Source organism: Electrona antarctica, assembly GCF_951216825.1.
Source record: "Electrona antarctica genome assembly, chromosome: 20".
Classification (NCBI taxonomy): Eukaryota; Metazoa; Chordata; class Actinopteri; order Myctophiformes; family Myctophidae; genus Electrona; species Electrona antarctica.
In genome coordinates this window covers 16,898,780-16,915,902 of record NC_136801.1, presented here as the reverse complement: position 1 = coordinate 16,915,902, position 17,123 = coordinate 16,898,780, and the positions used below count along the sequence as shown (strand labels likewise).

Genomic DNA, 17,123 nt, shown 5'->3' with positions numbered 1-17,123 from the left:
AGTTTGATAGCTGTTGCCTCCCACAATTTTCAAATGCTTCATAGCATTCAGAGATTGTGGAAATTTGGAATACTGGTAGTTGTCTGGCTACACGTCACATGAGACTAGCTGTAGCACACAACACAAGACGCTCATGTCCAAAAATAATGCTCACAATGCAGGCTTCACTAGGGTAAGTGATATTTTTTGGTCAAAACACATTTTTTTGTTAACATGTTAAAATATTCTGATAGTAATCATATAGTGTTTGTTACAGTAAGGGTCTCCCTGTCTCTCCAGCTCATTAATAGAAGAGAAAATACATTTTCAGTACCCATGGCTTCAGCTTCATTTTTATAGTGTCCCAGTTCCAAATGTGTCTGTTCATTTCTTTGTGTCATCATCACCTCTAATTGAATTATTTATTATTATCATTTATTATTTTTACTTTTAAGCTGTTTGCTGACGGAGTTCTCTATCCTGATTGGATAAAATTGGTATCCTGACCTGGCTGAAACGCTTTCTTCTATCAAGTAGTATTGAATTTCGTGTTATGTCATCATGCCATGCAGCAAACTGTTTACTGCATGGCATGATGACATAATAACATATACATATTTAATCAATGAATGTTATTCATTCAATACGTCACGCTGCCTCGTGTCATTGTGTACTCCGTCACTTGTCAAAAAGAACAGATCTACAAGCTGACACCGCGACGCAATCTAACTCTGTGTCAGCTTGTAGATCTGTTCGTATTTTGGCAAGCAAGCAACCCAGGAAGTCGACGAAGTATCGCGAGAGTGGAAGTGGGGCATTAGGCATATTACAACACTGTAAACAGCAGCAGCAGTTATTTTTTTGTCTGTTTGATCTGAAAGAGCTAAAAACACACACAAGCAAACAGCTACTGTACTACAACAACACAAGGGAACATGGAGGACGACATATTAACAACGTTGAAAATACTAATAATCGGAGAGAGCGGCGTTGGAAAGTCCAGGTAAACAAACGAAGAAAGCTGATGTCGTACGTGGCTGTTTATGGCTAAAGTTAGCGTTAGCTTGGTGGCTAAAGGCTCGTTTATATTTCGTCGCCATGCCCGTTCGACAAGACAAGATAAGAGAAACGACGTGGTGACATTTCAACAAAATGGAATTGAAAGAAAAACGTTTCGGCAGAAAGAAACGTGTATTTTTGGCGAGCGACCATCAACGTTAACATGAGCTGATTGAGCTAGTCGTGGTGATGATAACACAGATATGACGTCACATTATGATCGATCAATTGGAGTTGTTTTTCTTTTGTTGTCAAGTGTTCAGAGGTCCGATCGATGGCCGTCACATCTCTGCCTCGTTGTTGCTGTTAGATTCTGGTGCAGGCAGGAGGTGACAAATTATAGTCCGAATTTCAGATGGTAGAATGTGGTGATGGTGAATACACATTATTTCCTTTTTTTGGCTAGTATATAGAAGTGTATATTTCTACGTCTCTAAATGTTATGATGAATTGAACATGGTGGACCCTATTGTAAACAAGTGTAATGCTTTTATGGTGTCGTCCACAGTTAACAGTTTTTGTATTGAGTTGTGCTTGAAATGTACTGTAATTCTCCAATCTGTTAATAAATACTTTGATCAATCAATGTCATTGGGGAGACTGGAGCAAGTATGATCTCTATTACAACAACACGGATAGCAAGAAAGAAGTTCTGAACCCTTGGCCTGTTCTTCTCAACTACAACTACAGGCTGGAGATTAGAATAAGATCATGATCTCTAGCCTACATTTTAAGTCAAGTGGGAAAAGGCAGTCTGGGAATGTTGTGGGTGTTGCCTGTGTGTGTTACAGGGTCAGGCTATTTGAAATTGAAAGTAGAGCACCACTACTAAGTTTCAAGTGTCAGGAGTATGGATATGTAACATATGTTGCTGCATATGTAGGGGAAACAGAAGTTAGATGTGGGAAGGACAAGCTATAGGTGTTTGCATTGTTGTAGTGGTGAATATTATGCTGGTTCACCCCAATGACCAATAATAGTGATGGAGGTGAAGGTGAACAGAATCAGAGATGAAACGAGGATACTGTACGCTGCAGTGGTGAAGAGTGGTGGAGAGGGGAGCAGAGTACTATGGTGACAGTAGATCCAGAACTGTAGAACACAGTGTTCTGTGTGGGTGTTGCCAAAAATGTGTTGTTGGCGTTGTCAAAGCTATAATAATAATCAAATCGGAGTAGAACCACCAATCAGTCTCACCGTTTTACAGACCATGCTGTATCACTATGTCAATTTCAATGTCATGTTGTAGTTTGTGCCACTGCCAGACCACAGCTTACTTAACCCAGTTTGTTGGTCTGTCTTAACACCCATGCCTGTAGTCTTCTCTAGACTGCATGAAAGTATGTTTAGGTGAGTGAGCCGCACCTTGAGAATTGAACCATCTCATTGAAGACTGGCATCAGGTTTACTGTGGCTGTCCAGAACCGTAACATGCGCTAAAGATACTGAGCCATCCAGTGCTTGCATTATAACAGTAATTTGACTGGTGGAACTTGGTTAAAGCTTACTATGATTTTCAAGGCATCCACTTGACTGTTTCGTCCATCTGCTGTCAATATCACAGTATAGACCTAAATCTGTCTCAGAGACGCTTGCCCGTCCGGTAAGTACAGGTCATGTTCTTTTTTTAAATATCATTTTTATCCCACGATTTTGTAACCCATTTTTCACCCCTGTGTCAATTATCTAATGTGATCCTGGGCTCTACACACCCTCCGCCAACCTGGGGAGAGCAATGGACTTGAACTCATGCTTCCTTAATGCATGAGTGTCCAAGTTGCTCCTTTACACCTGACAGGAGGGAGTTTCCCTGGTTGGATGTAGCCCTCTATCAAGCGCCCTGGCTGGTCAGGGGGAGGCAGTTTAGAGACCATGATTACTGCATGTTTTTTGTGAGGGTACCTACCCTAGGGGACACGGGGAGAACATGCAAACTCCACACAGAAAGTCCCCCAGAAAGGTCATGTTCTACTTGCCTAAAGTTCATGCCCACTTGCCCGGAAAGTAAATTGTCCATTATAAAATGATAGGTAAATTTTGGATTTCCAATTTCAATTACCAAATTCAATTTACCCCGCCCCCCCTTTTTTTTTTACTTTCTGGGGCTGTGCGATTAAAAAAAATGTCACGCCTCAATTTGTATGCCAAATTCCTACATATCATAGCCTGGGTTCAAGCCTGATTCGCTGCATTCCGTGTTTTGTATTGTCGTGACAAAACAGATTCACGGAACGCAGCGACTCAGGCTGGAACCCAGGCTACATATTTATGAATGACTATGGGGTCACACTTGTTATTTTATATTTTTAAGTATAGCGAGTTAGCAACAGTGAAAACTTCACATTATAGGTAAACATTGCTCATTGGGCAGGGGGGCTCCTCGCTTTGTGATGCATTGTGAGCTTGTAGATCTGCTATCGGAAACGAAAATGTAATGCCTCAACTCCTGCATTCCAAGTGCTTTAAATTGTCAGGGTGGGGGGAGAGGGTCCCCAGTTCAAAATAATCTGATTATTTTGAGGGGTCCCCAGTTCAAATATGATTATTTTGTGGTGTCATGACTCATGAGGCCTGAAAAGGTTGAGAACCACTGCTTTAGAGGAGAGTAAAATTGTTCTCTTAAAAATCAACAAGGTATATTCCATCTATAGTTAGTTACTTTGTGGTGGATTTTTAAGAGAACAGTTGATTTACTTCCAAATTGAAACAAGATTGGGTCAAATACGGTATAGGCTAGAACTGGTATGGGCAATGTGTGAAATTATGGTAGGCTTGTGTCACCATATCAGAACAGAAATTGAAACTTCAGTATAACAAACAATGTTAATCTTGGACTTATTTTGTGCTGCACCAGCCTGTGATACTACTCACTAGTCAAGTATAGAACATTTGAAAATAAATATATTTTCACTATTGTGATGCAAAGCATTGCGAGCTATGCTCTGTGATTGACTCGTCTGTTATTAGGCCAACCACTACCAATTCTGCACCTCATAACTCTGCCGAAGCCTTCGTCACACAACCTTTTTCGCTGAATGACTTGACTACTAGCCCAGATTTAAACCCATGAAGCTAAGTTGGCCAAGAATGGATTTGATTTCAATAGTTGGTGTTCTTAATGCCAGAGAGGCCCTCAGGAATAAATGTTTCCTCAATATCAGTGGTGGCTGATGTCTTCTACGTCTGTTTTCATTCCACTTTTGGTTCTTATATATTTTGTAGTAGAACCAAAGATACCTTTTCATAATAGTGAGAATGCATACATTGTGGGCCTAGTTTAGTCTTAGTTTATTTATTTTCTTGCAGCGGTGGCGAATACTGTGACAGCAGTCACAGCAGCACATCATCACTAATCTATTTATTAAATAGTAATACAGAGGAAGCACTGTGTGTACTAATATACCATAACGCGGCACTCAGACATGGACTCTTTAAGACTTTCTGAAGCCAGTTTAACTGTAGTCCAGTACAGTTGATAGTTTATTTAGGCTATGTGGAGATATAAAGGCTGAGCATTTCCATAAAGCAACCTTAACTTCATTGTATAGTAGACTTAATAGTAACTGTTAGCAATACATCAGCAACATACACAATAAGCTACTCTTTAACCCATTCAGGACGGGAACCCCTTTTGGTGTTTTTAAGCATTATGTTATACTTTAAAAACAGCAGATCTACAAGCTCATAGCGTGGTACTGACTGAAGCTTGTGGATCTGCTATTTTTTTTAAATCGTGAAAATGTGGTGCAAATCTTTGAATATATATTCTTTCACAGCATTTTTAACTCAAATATTTGCTTCTGGGAGGTCCCTGGAACTACATATTTTCAGATGGGGGGATGGGGGTCCGCAGCCAAATACAGATCATTCTGGGGGTCCTTGACATGAAAAAGGTTGAGCACCACTGACATAGAAACATAGGTAGGTTTTTCAGAAAACTGTTTTGAAAAAACTGATTTTGAAGACATTTTGTAGAATCTAGTGTCAGGTCTAAATGCCCCCCCCACACACACACACACACACACACACACAATATGTGTGGACCAAGGCTCTCAAATCCTCAACAAGATTGTCTACTTGGCAAGGAACTCACATGTCTCATTTTACCTTCATAAATGACCCGTACAGAATGCATCATTGTATTTGGCCGTTGCACACCGTAGCTCATTGTAAAAGTTCAAACGGCAAATGTACAGTGCACCATCACCGCCCTTGATGGGCCATGGAGAAAGTACAAACGTTGTGCCAGTGGCTTGGTTTCGGGGAGGAATGAGAGGGTGTATCCATCTCATCATCATTGCAGTGATTAAGGCCTTTGCACTTGATTAGTCACACAGTGAGCAAGTGAACCCTGTCCTCCTGACCAAGTTGAACCACTGATGTCATCACATCAGTCTGGAGCTCCGAGCTCCCGCCTGGAACTGATACTGTAACTGTATGTTAGTAGGAATGTGATCGATAAGGAGACAGCGAGATATGGAGAGGTTTTGTTATTTGTCTTGTTATATGATGACATGTATTATTAAAGGTGCTGCTGTAAGTGATATTACTTTGTTAAAATAATAGCTCCACTTTCCCATAGTAATCATTGAGTTTGTTCAGTAACAGGGACCTCATCCTCACTCCACATTCAGTGAGGAGAGAGAATTCATACCTGATAATGCATAAACAAGTGAAATTGGAAATGATTAATTTAAAAAATGAAAATAAAAGAGACCCCTGTTACTGAGCAAACACTATAGCAATGATTACTATCCTAATATAGACTAGAGCTTACTGTAAATGTTTGAACAACATTTCTTTAAGAAAAGAATTTCACTTACAGCACATGTAATGCTGATGAACAGTAATTGTACTCCTATCATGTACCTGTACTCAAGATGTAATGAATGATAAATAAACCATGTGATGTTTATACCGCACGCCTGGGTAAGTGTGGCGAATTGTGTTAAGTAAATTGAAATGGAAAACCAGAGTAGAAGTCTGTTGCAGTTGAATAATTCTCACCCCTTTCCATCTGTCACCAGCCTCCTCTTAAGATTCACAGATGACACGTTTGATGAAGAGCAAGCCGCGACTATAGGTGAGTGACAGAGATGAGTTCTCCATATCAATATCAATACCTTTCTCTTGAAGGCAGACAGAAGTTTAACCTAACTGGTGTAACAGGCCTGTAGAGTTGCAGCTGTCACTGCTCTAGATCTGATGTGAAAAGCATTTGAAAAGGTGAATGTTGGGTTTGGGCTAAGAATATCTTAAATCTTAAATGCTAAATGCTGTAGTCACTACAGTGACTACAGTATTAGAATTTGAAATGGCCTAATAAAAGTAAAAAGTTTGAAAAGGCTATGAAAACTATTTGCACATTGTGAGACATTGTGAATGTCCACTCAAGCACTATGTACTCATTTGTACACATTTTTCCAATATAGTATTTCTCAAATCAATACTGCGAAGCTGGCAGCAGGCATCACAGGTATCTTACTATCCAAGCAGATTTAATATTCTTTCATAATCACAGTACCACTCCAGCTATATTACTTTGTTTAATTTGAACGGACACATGAATCTATCTAGTCCATCTGTTCTTGTAGTGAAATGGAAACCTGTCACAGATAAGGTGCAAATTGCAGCCACACAAAATGTAGTCCGTCTGACTGCCCTGTGTCTGGACGTCTGCTAAGAGAAGACACCATCATTCAGCGAGTCTGCGTGACTGCTGACCCTACATATCCGCACAGCCACCTAGCTCTATGATTTATTCTCAATTTAATGGGCAGTGTGTGAGATGCTTGGAGCAGACTGGGAGATCCATCTCCTCCTGTGAAATAGTGACCTTAGCAGTACGTGGTTTTGGCAAGTAGCTCTCCTGCCAGATTCTGCTGGATCTGTGAATAATATCAAGAGCCTTTTTATTTTTTATGAGGTATTAAACATTTTGTCTATCAAGGACATCCTTCTATGTTGTTTTTCTGGTGGCCTTGTAGCGGTTATTAGCCCACTGAGCTAATGTTCATTAAATCCTTCAACAACTTAAGATTCATGGCCAAATTGATGACTTTGAGAGGCAGCTATATATATATATATATATATATATATATATATATATATATATATTTTTTTTTTTCTTTCCCCCCCTCTAACCTACAGTACCTAATGTGATTTTGTGAAGAGCTCCTCCTACCTCACAATGCTGTCTTTGTTTAAGCAACCATAGGCAACATATTCCCAGAGCTCTTGAGTATTAAAAACACTTTTATCCCCCTTTTCTGGTAGGCATGCATCACTGTTTTACTTGTCCAACCGGGTGTCTTTGCCAAACAGATGTCTCCATAGAAGTCTAACCTCCCTCCATTGACTTGCTTTTACCTCAGATTCATTGCAGGGAAATGGCTGGTAATTCACTATCTCTCTCACACAATCAGATTAATCTCCCCTTAATCCCTAAGGTACTTGGCTTGCTGCGATTGTTTTGTTTATCTAAATTTGCTGGATTCAGTTTTTGGATTATTGTCGCATTAGCACACAATGCAGCTGCCCAGAGACACTGATTAGGTTGATGTATCTGCTCTGCATGCCTTTGTCATCTCTTTTAACCCCAAAAGATCCTCGATAATCCTTTGTGGAATTTTGTCTGTGTTATGGTGGATATCTTATTCTTTTGTTACTCATAACCCATTTTTACTCCAAGTCTGATCTTAACCTTTGTTACTCTATCTATCTGATTCAACCTTTGTTGCTCTGGTGTGCGATTTAACCTTTGGTTATTCTAATGTCTGATTTCAGTAAATAAAGATATATAAAAGTTGGAGGTACATTGTGGAACTGTTTCACAACTTTCAACCTGGCATCCCTATTTTGGGCATGAAAATGTCAAAAAAGTGATAGAGTTTAAGTGGTTAATGTACAGAGGTTCATAGAAAAGGTGACAACACTGACACATATCAAACACTGAACATCTAGACACACACAGTTTAAGATGACATCACTTCTTTGATAGTTGAAGTTCATAGTTTGTAACCTATTTTAGTGCCCTTGTGGTTCATGTCTGTCCTGAGACTGGGAGGTCGGGGGTTCAATCCCAGGCCAAGTCATACTTGAGGTCTGGATTGAGGTTAAGTCCCTGCGACACACTAGATAATAGATTTATGTCCATGGGGTGTACTTGTACATCAAGCTGCCTTACGTCACGCTGCAGAAACGGGAGATAGGCTCCTGACCTATGCGCCACATGGCTCCGGAACCGTCGGCCCCAAGGCTACTGGGGACATACTCATAGTTTGTACACTGAAAGCCTTTTGCAGCCGTCTGCACTTGGCCTCTATCTGTGAATGCCAGGCTGTTTGAGGTCAGCCATAAACAGCCTTGTCCACAGAGACTTACCAACCTTGACTCTGGTGCAAGCAGTGGCTTCGTGTCGTGTTGTGATATTGCAAACAGATGCTGCGTGCTGTCCGCTTACAGGGCCTGTCAGTGAGCGTGTTGTAAACACCGCCTGTTTGACTGCGGAGCTCCGGGTCTGGGGGAACCGTTGTTTGGTGTAAATTATTCCACACACGTGTACAGATAGTATCTGAGTAAACCTGCTAGCCAGGCATGTGGATAGAACAAGTCACCGCGTGCGTGCGTGCGTGCGTGCGCGCCCCTCCCTCCCTGTGTGTCCTGGAATGTCCCTATGATGCTGTGAATGAGTTTGTATCTGTGTGTGTTAAAGAGTGGACCCCTAGCCTGCTGGCCGATATGGACAAAATCAAATGCCACAATATCTTTCAACAAATACGTCAATATTGTGGGAACTGGGGATGACTATTGGTGCTTTCACAAAATAAAATAATTCACAATGATTAATAGACCAGCTAGAACAGTCAGGTAAGTTCGGAAAATGACATCACTTTACTGTAACGCATCCTTTAAAAGCAAGAAAAGACAACACGTCTTCATATCACAATATTAATATAATCTCGTGGCCGCCCAGCCCAACCCTACCCTAGCCTGTCCATCTGTCGTCTTGAGCCTTTCTCTTGCCCTGGCGGCTGGCGCTCCCGTTCTCAGGCGTAAAAGCGAGCAAGGACCATCTAGAGCGCCGCCGGTCGCCCTGGTAAATCTGTCAGAGCGTGCTAAAACCAGGGGAAATATGTCGTCCAGGCGCTTCATGCTCGGCGAGCACAGTGAGGCAATAGGAGAGATTTACTTGTCGAGTGCGAGCAGGACGACGCTGTTATTTTTATGTAAATGTCTGTTCCACGGCAGCCAGGGCTTTTAAACGGGTGAATCATGGCCATTCCTGAGCGATGTCACAGGTGGCTCACGTATAATTCCTTTTTTCATCAAGACCTGCCGTATTGGTTTCATTTTTGCATATTAAAGCACACAGGCCCCCTATCTGTTAGATATAAGTGCGCCGTAATTTAAATCCCAGGACACAGGCCGGGGCTTAGCATCTGGCTGTCTGAACGGCCGGGGGTTAGCGGAAGTTCAGGGACATTGTGTGGCATGTATGTTTTGACAATTCATCACAGACGATTGTAGTCTGTCGTCATGATAGAATATTCTTGGCAGCCGAGCGGCCAGACCTGCAGCAGTCATCATACTTGGATTTGCGATCGGATGAGGTAATTGTGGCCGTTACAACTGACTGATTGGACCCTGTGCTTTCTCCCCCCTTTTGTTGTTTGTGTTTTTTAACCCCCCTTTTTTTGTTTTTCCCCCTTTTGTTGTTTGTGTTTTTGTGTGTTATAGGTGTTGACTTCAAAGTCAAGACGCTCACTGTGGACGGAAACAAGACTAAGTTGGCCATATGGGTAAGTGGCAAAACGCAAATTCACTTAGCACTTGGTAGGAACACATTCAGCCATGTGTGTCTTTGCAAAGTATTTGCAACCAAACTGTGTCAACTGCCCCTTTGCCTTGCTATCCCCCATGTACCCAGAAGATGGCGCTAAAGTAATACCATTTACTCAAAAGTATGCTTTGGGGAACAAATGGGAGTGAGACCTTTTTCCTGTCTGTCCTGGTTTTCCTCCCGTTTAAAGCCACAGTGTGTTTCCCTACAAGTGTTGTGCAGCGAGGCTGAGCTGCTTGTGTTTTGCAGGACACAGCAGGCCAGGAGCGCTTCCGTACCCTGACGCCTAGCTACTACCGAGGAGCCCAGGGAGTCATCCTAGGTAAGACAAGCGTGTGTGTGTGTGTGTGTGCACGTGTGTTTGTGCGTGCGTGTGTGCGCATGCCCTGTACTGTGCCTGACACCAGTCCATCAGGCCTTGGTCCTCCGGCTGTAAAGAGCGTGATGGCTTTTCATCCTGTGGCCCATGTGCAAACACTCACACTCTCTCCCAGTTCCTCTGTCTATATAATATATCTGTCTCTGGAAGTCCGTTTTCACCCTAAACTGAAGCCACTGAAATGGACACACATGCACAGACATGGAGAAAGTTACAACTGTTAATACAGTACTAAAGCAGAGCTCCTCCACAGCCCACACTCTTAATGGCACACCATAACAGTTGGCTCCTTCTTGCAGCTCTAGTAAAAGGAAGTAGAAAGACAGCTACCCCCCAAACCCTGTATATTATCGCAGTCCTAAAATTGGAAATCGGTAAAATGCCTCAATGTTTGTGAAAACAAATTTTGATGATACTTTTTGAATAAAATTTGTTTCTTGTGTAAATTCAAGGGATTATCTCTCATTCACTCACTCCCTCAAATACATTTCTATCTCTCCACAACATTGAGGACACTTTGTGACATCAACAATGACACAAAATGTCATTCAGAAGCCTTGCTTGTATAGACTTGAAATGTAAATGTCAAAATGTATGTCATGTAAATCTATTCTGTGCCTGAACAAGGCAAAGAATCTGCCTTCCGCTTCTGTCCCTTTTAACCTTAGGTAAATGTGTGTGTTTGTTTGTTCATTCTGGGCACCCCTTGTCCCTTGTCCCTTGTCCCTCGCCACCAGTGTACGATGTGACGAGGCGGGAGACGTTCGCCAAGCTAGACAACTGGCTGAACGAGCTGGAGACGTACTGTACGAGGAATGACCTCGTCAAAATGCTGGTGGGGAACAAGATAGATAAGGTGAGCAAGCAGGGCCTGGCGGCCTGTCTGTTTCTCCTCTCCCTTTCCTTTCCACCATGCATCGTCAGGGTTGTTTTCATCTATCCACAGCAGACAGAGCAACGTGTCATGTTTACTCCTTTCAGCTCGTCAACTTGTGCAGAACATGATGGTGGACTTGTTGTTTTGTCCTCATTTATTATTGACGAACAAAACCCCTCTGCCAAATAGATGCCTGACTCTGTTGCATGTGACACTGACATATAATAACAATAAAACGAACGCTATGATGAAAAATACCTTGCCTAAGTGGCAAAATCACAATTTTCCTTACTCTGCTGTTCAATATATTTGGTCAAACTCCCAGTACCAGCACACTGGAATCACTCAATCAATCAATCATGCTGATTGGGGGAGGGGGAAGAGAATTGCTGTATAAATAACGCATTATAAATCCATCATATGCTGTTCTTCGTCTGAGAAAGATCCCTGGTCTCGCATCGAGCTGACAGGTCTGCTGGTCAGACTTCACACGAGCCATTACCTCTCCTTTTTGTTTTAGGAAAACCACGAACTAGACAGGAACGAAGGGCTGAAGTTTGCAAGAAAACATTCCATGCTTTTTATAGGTAAGTCGGGAGGACCCCCTCTCTCTTCTCTCCATCTCTCTCTCTCTCTCACTCTCTCTTTCTCTCTGTGTCTGAGCGAGAGCAGAGCGTCGCGCAGGGGAAGCTGCTTTTGAAATAACTGTCATTCTTGCTGAGGAATGCTTGTATAGCTCTATTTATAACACTGGCCTAGACGTCCCCTCTGTCCACTCACTCTGTGAACCCCCCCAACACACACGCACACACACACACACACACACACACACACACACACACACACACACGCACACACACACTATGCTCACCCTACCCAGTCACTGGAATGACCCGTGTTGCTTTAACAGCTTGGGCTTCACATCTTCATCAAGCGTTCCTCAAGCTGTCCATTAATTTCAAAGAAAGGCGGCTCATTGGAAATTGGATTTAACTCTGATCTTTCCAAACCTTGTCCTAATATTATTAATTGCAGCTTAAAAAAGAACGTTTCTAAAATGAGACTTTACATCTTCATCCGCTTGTCATTACTGTCTTGTTGTTTCTGGACACTGTCAGCGTTTAGGATAAATCGTTGCCAGTAAACCCCCTCCCCCCTCTCTCTCTCACTCTCTCTCTCTCTCTAATTACCTCCTAAGGCCCACTATTAGTGTCTGGGGTTGACAGTTATTGTTAAGACATTTTCCACTCTGCTCCAGCTGGGGAAGCCACCACCGTGATGATGACATCGAGGTGTAGACATTAATGCTTGTTGTGTCTGTGTCTCATCTCTCTCCCTCTCTCTATCTCTCTCTCTCACACACTCCCTCCCTCTGTCTTCTTCCTGTCCACCAGAGGCCAGTGCCAAGACGAAAGACGGTGTGCAGTGTGCGTTCGAGGAGCTGGTGGAGAAGATCATCCAGACGCCAGGCCTGTGGCAGAGCGAGACGCATGGCAGAGGAGTCCAGCTCACTGACCAGGATGCCGGCGGCGGAAGCTGTGGTGGCTACTGCTCCCTTGTGTAGACAACAACACGGCCCTGAAATATCACAGACACACACACACACACATACTGCATCCAAGACATGTAGACGTTGCATAGTACGAACCTTTTTTCTCACAGACACGCACGCACGCACGCACGCACGCACGCACGCACGCACGCACGCACGCACGCACACACACACACACACACACACACGTACACGTACACGTGAACAAAGAAAGCTCCCTTCCAGTGTGTGTGTGTGTGTGTGCTGTCTTAAGCAGAGGTCCATCTTCAGACATGAAGGCCGCAGTATTCACATTCAGTAGTCCCCCATTCCTCCTGCGGTGTGAGGGTCCTTCCTGTACACTCACCGGCTGTGTTCGTACAAATGCCGCTGTTTGCACCCCCACCACCCCTCTCCCCATATCACGGCCACACCAGAACACTAATCCACTGCAGCCGTCCTGGCGTTCTTGGTATGTGAACGGATTGATGGGGGATATCTTTCGTTTCCCTTCCATATTCGGTTTTGAGCGGTATTCCTGTAACGTGGCGTTCAGACTCGGGTCAGAGCGGTGCATACTCTCTTCACGCGCTCTGGAGGAGTAATTAAAATGAAACAATGAAGTAAGCCCCAAAACTATAAACCTCCCTCTGCTGGGTATGAAGTTAAACGGAACGACCCTGAAAGTATGATTAGAAGAAAATGGAAAAAAATATATATATCGCTATATTTTTTTTCTTTTGTGTGTGCTTATGTCTCTTGTTTGCTGAATGTCCTTGTAGCCTTGTGCCCTTGCAAAGCACATGAATATATCAAAATCCAGGGCCTCACTCTGACTCTGCTCCATCCTGTGTACTCTGCCCTGCATGCCTCGTCCCCCGACACACCTGTGCACGTATCACTTCTGACGTCTCCAGGAATCTTATCACACTGTGCTGTTTTCCCATTTCCCCTCTCGCCACATCACCTCAGTCGAGGGCGTGTATCTGGGAGGTGATTTGAAGGAAGAGGTGGCATACTGTACAAAAATGGCTCCTTTGTTCACAGTGTGCGATAGTTAACAAGCATTTTTAGAACAAAGTTTTACTGTTTTTTTATTGACTTGGACTATGAAGCATTCAGCGCATTTTGAAGGGTACATAAATCAAAAAGAATGGCACCGGTGAGCTTTCCATTGTGTGTTTAGATTCATTTATTTTTTTTGGGGGGGGGGGTGTCGGGGTTGCTCTTAAAACTGCACGCTTTGTTGTGTAACTAGTTGCTTTTAATGGGGTGCGACCTGCTGGCACTCGCTCACTCCAGACAGATAATATCAGCAATATCGCCGCCTAGCTCTGCTGCAGACTTTGTGTAGATCCTTTTGGACTTGGACAGAGACAAAGGAAAAGCGTTCAATATTAAACAGGACAGTGAGTCATAAGGGTGTTTCCATTGAAATAAGGGGGGGATGTAAAAAGCCTGAAGCTGTGCGCTCCACATCACTGATGGATTTCACAGCACTCCTCGTGTTCGTGTCCAGCAGGCAGGTTAGGGTGTGCTGCAACCCTTAACCTCTGTTAACGTTTGTTGTATTCGAGTGCTGATGCTTCTGGGCAAATGTTAGTTGAGAGACATTATGACAGATATGCAGATAATGACACGGATGCCTTTATTTTTGTCTAATTAAACAAAGGATACTTATTACTTACCTTTTATCTTGTATTTTAAACTGCATGGGAAAATCTTTATTTTTTTGTTTTGGTCAAGGAATGACCTACAAGACACTTGTTGTCTATGAACACTTTACTCTTCAGCACTAAAGTTATTGACTTGTACCATGAAACCTTGTATATGGATTTACCATCGGAAATTTGTGGTCCATTTGTCCCAAAGGACCTTTACTTAATTATTAAACTGTCTTAGGTATCTTTTCATCTTGTTCATAGTTCATATGCGAAAAGCATATGGATACCTTGTACATTATTGTGTATTTAGGAATTCTATGAAATAATTCCTACAGCATATGATCGTGTAAAGTTGAATGTATACTTACATCAACAATGAACCGCCCTGTGTATTAAACTAAATAAAGCAACTTTTTAAAGGGATATGTTTCATGTATTCATCTAATGTACCAAGCTGTGTTGAGAAGCTGTTGCTGGTTGCTCGAATGCATAGAAGCAAGAGTAAATCTTCATAAGTAATCGCTTTACTGTCCCACCCAATACTTCACCGCAAATGACCCATAACTTGTGTTGTCATCGTTACCGTGTTGGAAATGTCACTGTTAGGTGAGGGGTTCCTCACTCACCGCTGTGTGCATTCCTCTGTCTGCCCAATAGAGATGTGTTTAAACAGTGTCCGAGGAACCCTTAGACCCCAGACTTGTGATCTCTCTAAATCATCCTTTTTTTGGCAGGCCCTCTCAGGAAACACCACCGTGGCCATAACTCTCTTTTACCAGCGCTTTAACTGGTATGCGCATAATTCCTGTGTGATTATGAAAGGGCCCCGGACCTGGCAGAGAGAGTGAAGAAGACTTGCAATAGTAAGCGCATCCCTCATCTGCTGCCACAGTCCAGGCAGCCGTCTGGAAATATGTCGCAGTCAAACAACAGAGGCATACAGCATACTAATGCCTTCATGTGTGCCAACAATCTGCTGGACGGTGTTGCTGCCGTTTCCTAGAGTCATCGACTGAAAAACATCAGCTCATCTTTGAGGGCTAGTGCTGAGAGACTGTTTTGAAAATATTTCCCAAGAAAACATAGCTACATACTCACCAGAGAACTGAACTAGGAATATTCAACGAGAAGATCTGCTGTTTTCATTCTCCATTAGACAGCGCAAAGATGCACAATTTGTCTTTGCCCCACCGTTTTGCTCCAGAAGCCATAGACTCTCCAGGGAGCGGTCTGATGGACTGACTGTCTGTCTGGCTCGCCTGTGTCTGAGTGGCCAGCCAGCCAACAGAGTTGATCTGGCTCTCATTAACACAGTCTTGTCTCTCTGATGCTCCTGTGGTGCAGCGGCGGGCCGTATGGATTTTGGGTTAGCGCTCCTGCGAGCCACCCTCAGGAGAGCAGTCACGCTGTCATGCGTAAAAATGTTACGAGACGCCGGGCATCGTTTCATAAGGTGTTGGGTTCCCAGACGTCACTCAATTTGTCATGCTCGTTGCCATTTGCTATCAGTTAATTGTTTTGCCATGCTGAGACCTCAACCTCTGCCGCAGCCATCTGAATCCCACATTGTATGGAAGGGCTGATGTGTTGACCATAAGGATTCAGTTGGACAGTGAGAGTGCGATAGAGCCGGGGTGACACAGGAGGAAGGCTTCTGAGTTCAATTTCACAGAGGATCAAGAGCCTTGGACCCTACGCTTCAACCTGTACAACCAATATCAACGTTGATCAGCCTAGATCAAATCCAGGTTACTTGCTCTGGGCAAAATGCCTCAGGGGCACCTGTAGGTCTGCACACTGTTTACTTTCTGAGGTGAGGTAGAGGAAAATGCCCTTTCGTGCCTCCTACACGACTGTCTGAAGCCAGCCAACGCCAGGCTCTGGCCTCTCTTAGGTTACCCTTCGGCAGCACCAGAGGAGCGTGAGGTAATGGCCCGCACGCCCAGAACTGATGGCTCTGTCACCGCAGGTGGAAACACTTTGATTACATGGAACCTGGTGTTTACATTGTTGCACCCGTTTACATTTAGACTGGGATATTTCATCTGGCGATGAGACGGTCCCCTTTCAGGCCTTGACTGATCTGTTTTGAGCTGTGTGACCTGCCCTAGGCCTTTCAGCCCTCAGGGTTCCTTTGCACTTTGACTCCCGTCAATCCTAACTCAAATTGAGGGTGCTGGGGCCTTGTTCTATTTGTGTGGGCCTGGGATTTTGTTTTGTTCCTTTTCTTTTGCATGTTTTATCCAAGTTGAATATCTTAATAGCCATACTGTTGCACAGTATGTACAGGATAACGTTTGATAGGAAGAAGCCTATCATGAACTAACGTGGATTATGTCCTTGGAGAGGCATACCCAGATCCGCAGATACATGTCTGACCATCAATCACATCAGGTTCCCTCTTAACGCAATAAGAGCTGGCTCTGGGTAAGCAGGAAACCACTAGCTTTGTTTGGTGTGAACCTGAAGCCCCTGGATCCATGTAAATCAATTTGACTTGTAATTTTGGCTATAATTGAGTTTCCTTGGATTCGAAACCATGTCAATCTAATTTATACCTAAATGATTGTATTGTAACCCACACGTGTTATTCTCAAAAACACACACCCTTATGTAAAGGCCCCTAAAGAAAGGCGTACTCCGCGCCCTAGAAAAGGAAAGACCTCTCACCGCGGGGGATGCTTTCATCCCGGCCTCGGGTTACTGTGGCAATAAGCACATGAGCCCGGGACAGGACAGCAACAGGGGCAACGCTGTTCTGTGGAAACAAAAATGGAAGGATGAGTAGTTCC

At 43.4% G+C, this 17,123-nt stretch overlaps 1 protein-coding gene across 1 annotated transcript; it reads left to right on the top strand.

Moving 5' to 3' along the window:
- Positions 1-753: 753 nt before the first annotated feature.
- Positions 754-14,754, top strand: rab18a (RAB18A, member RAS oncogene family). Its single transcript, XM_079489986.1, has 7 exons — positions 754-982; positions 6,066-6,121; positions 9,778-9,839; positions 10,130-10,202; positions 10,997-11,115; positions 11,657-11,723; positions 12,531-14,754. The coding sequence occupies exons 1-7, from the start codon at positions 915-917 to the stop codon at positions 12,698-12,700; spliced, it is 615 nt and encodes a 204-aa protein (XP_079346112.1). The 5' UTR covers positions 754-914; the 3' UTR covers positions 12,701-14,754.
- Positions 14,755-17,123: the final 2,369 nt, after the last annotated feature.

What these genes read in the sequence shown, in the direction of transcription:
- rab18a (XM_079489986.1), top strand. Translation starts at nt 915, where the DNA reads ATGGAGGACGACATATTAACAACGTTGAAAATACTAATAATCGGAGAG. An exon ending in AGCCCAGGGAGTCATCCTAG is followed by an intron (nt 10,203 to 10,996) that starts GTAAGACAAGCG and finishes CCTCGCCACCAG; the next exon opens with TGTACGATGTGACGAGGCGG. An exon ending in ACATTCCATGCTTTTTATAG is followed by an intron (nt 11,724 to 12,530) that starts GTAAGTCGGGAG and finishes CCTGTCCACCAG; the next exon opens with AGGCCAGTGCCAAGACGAAA.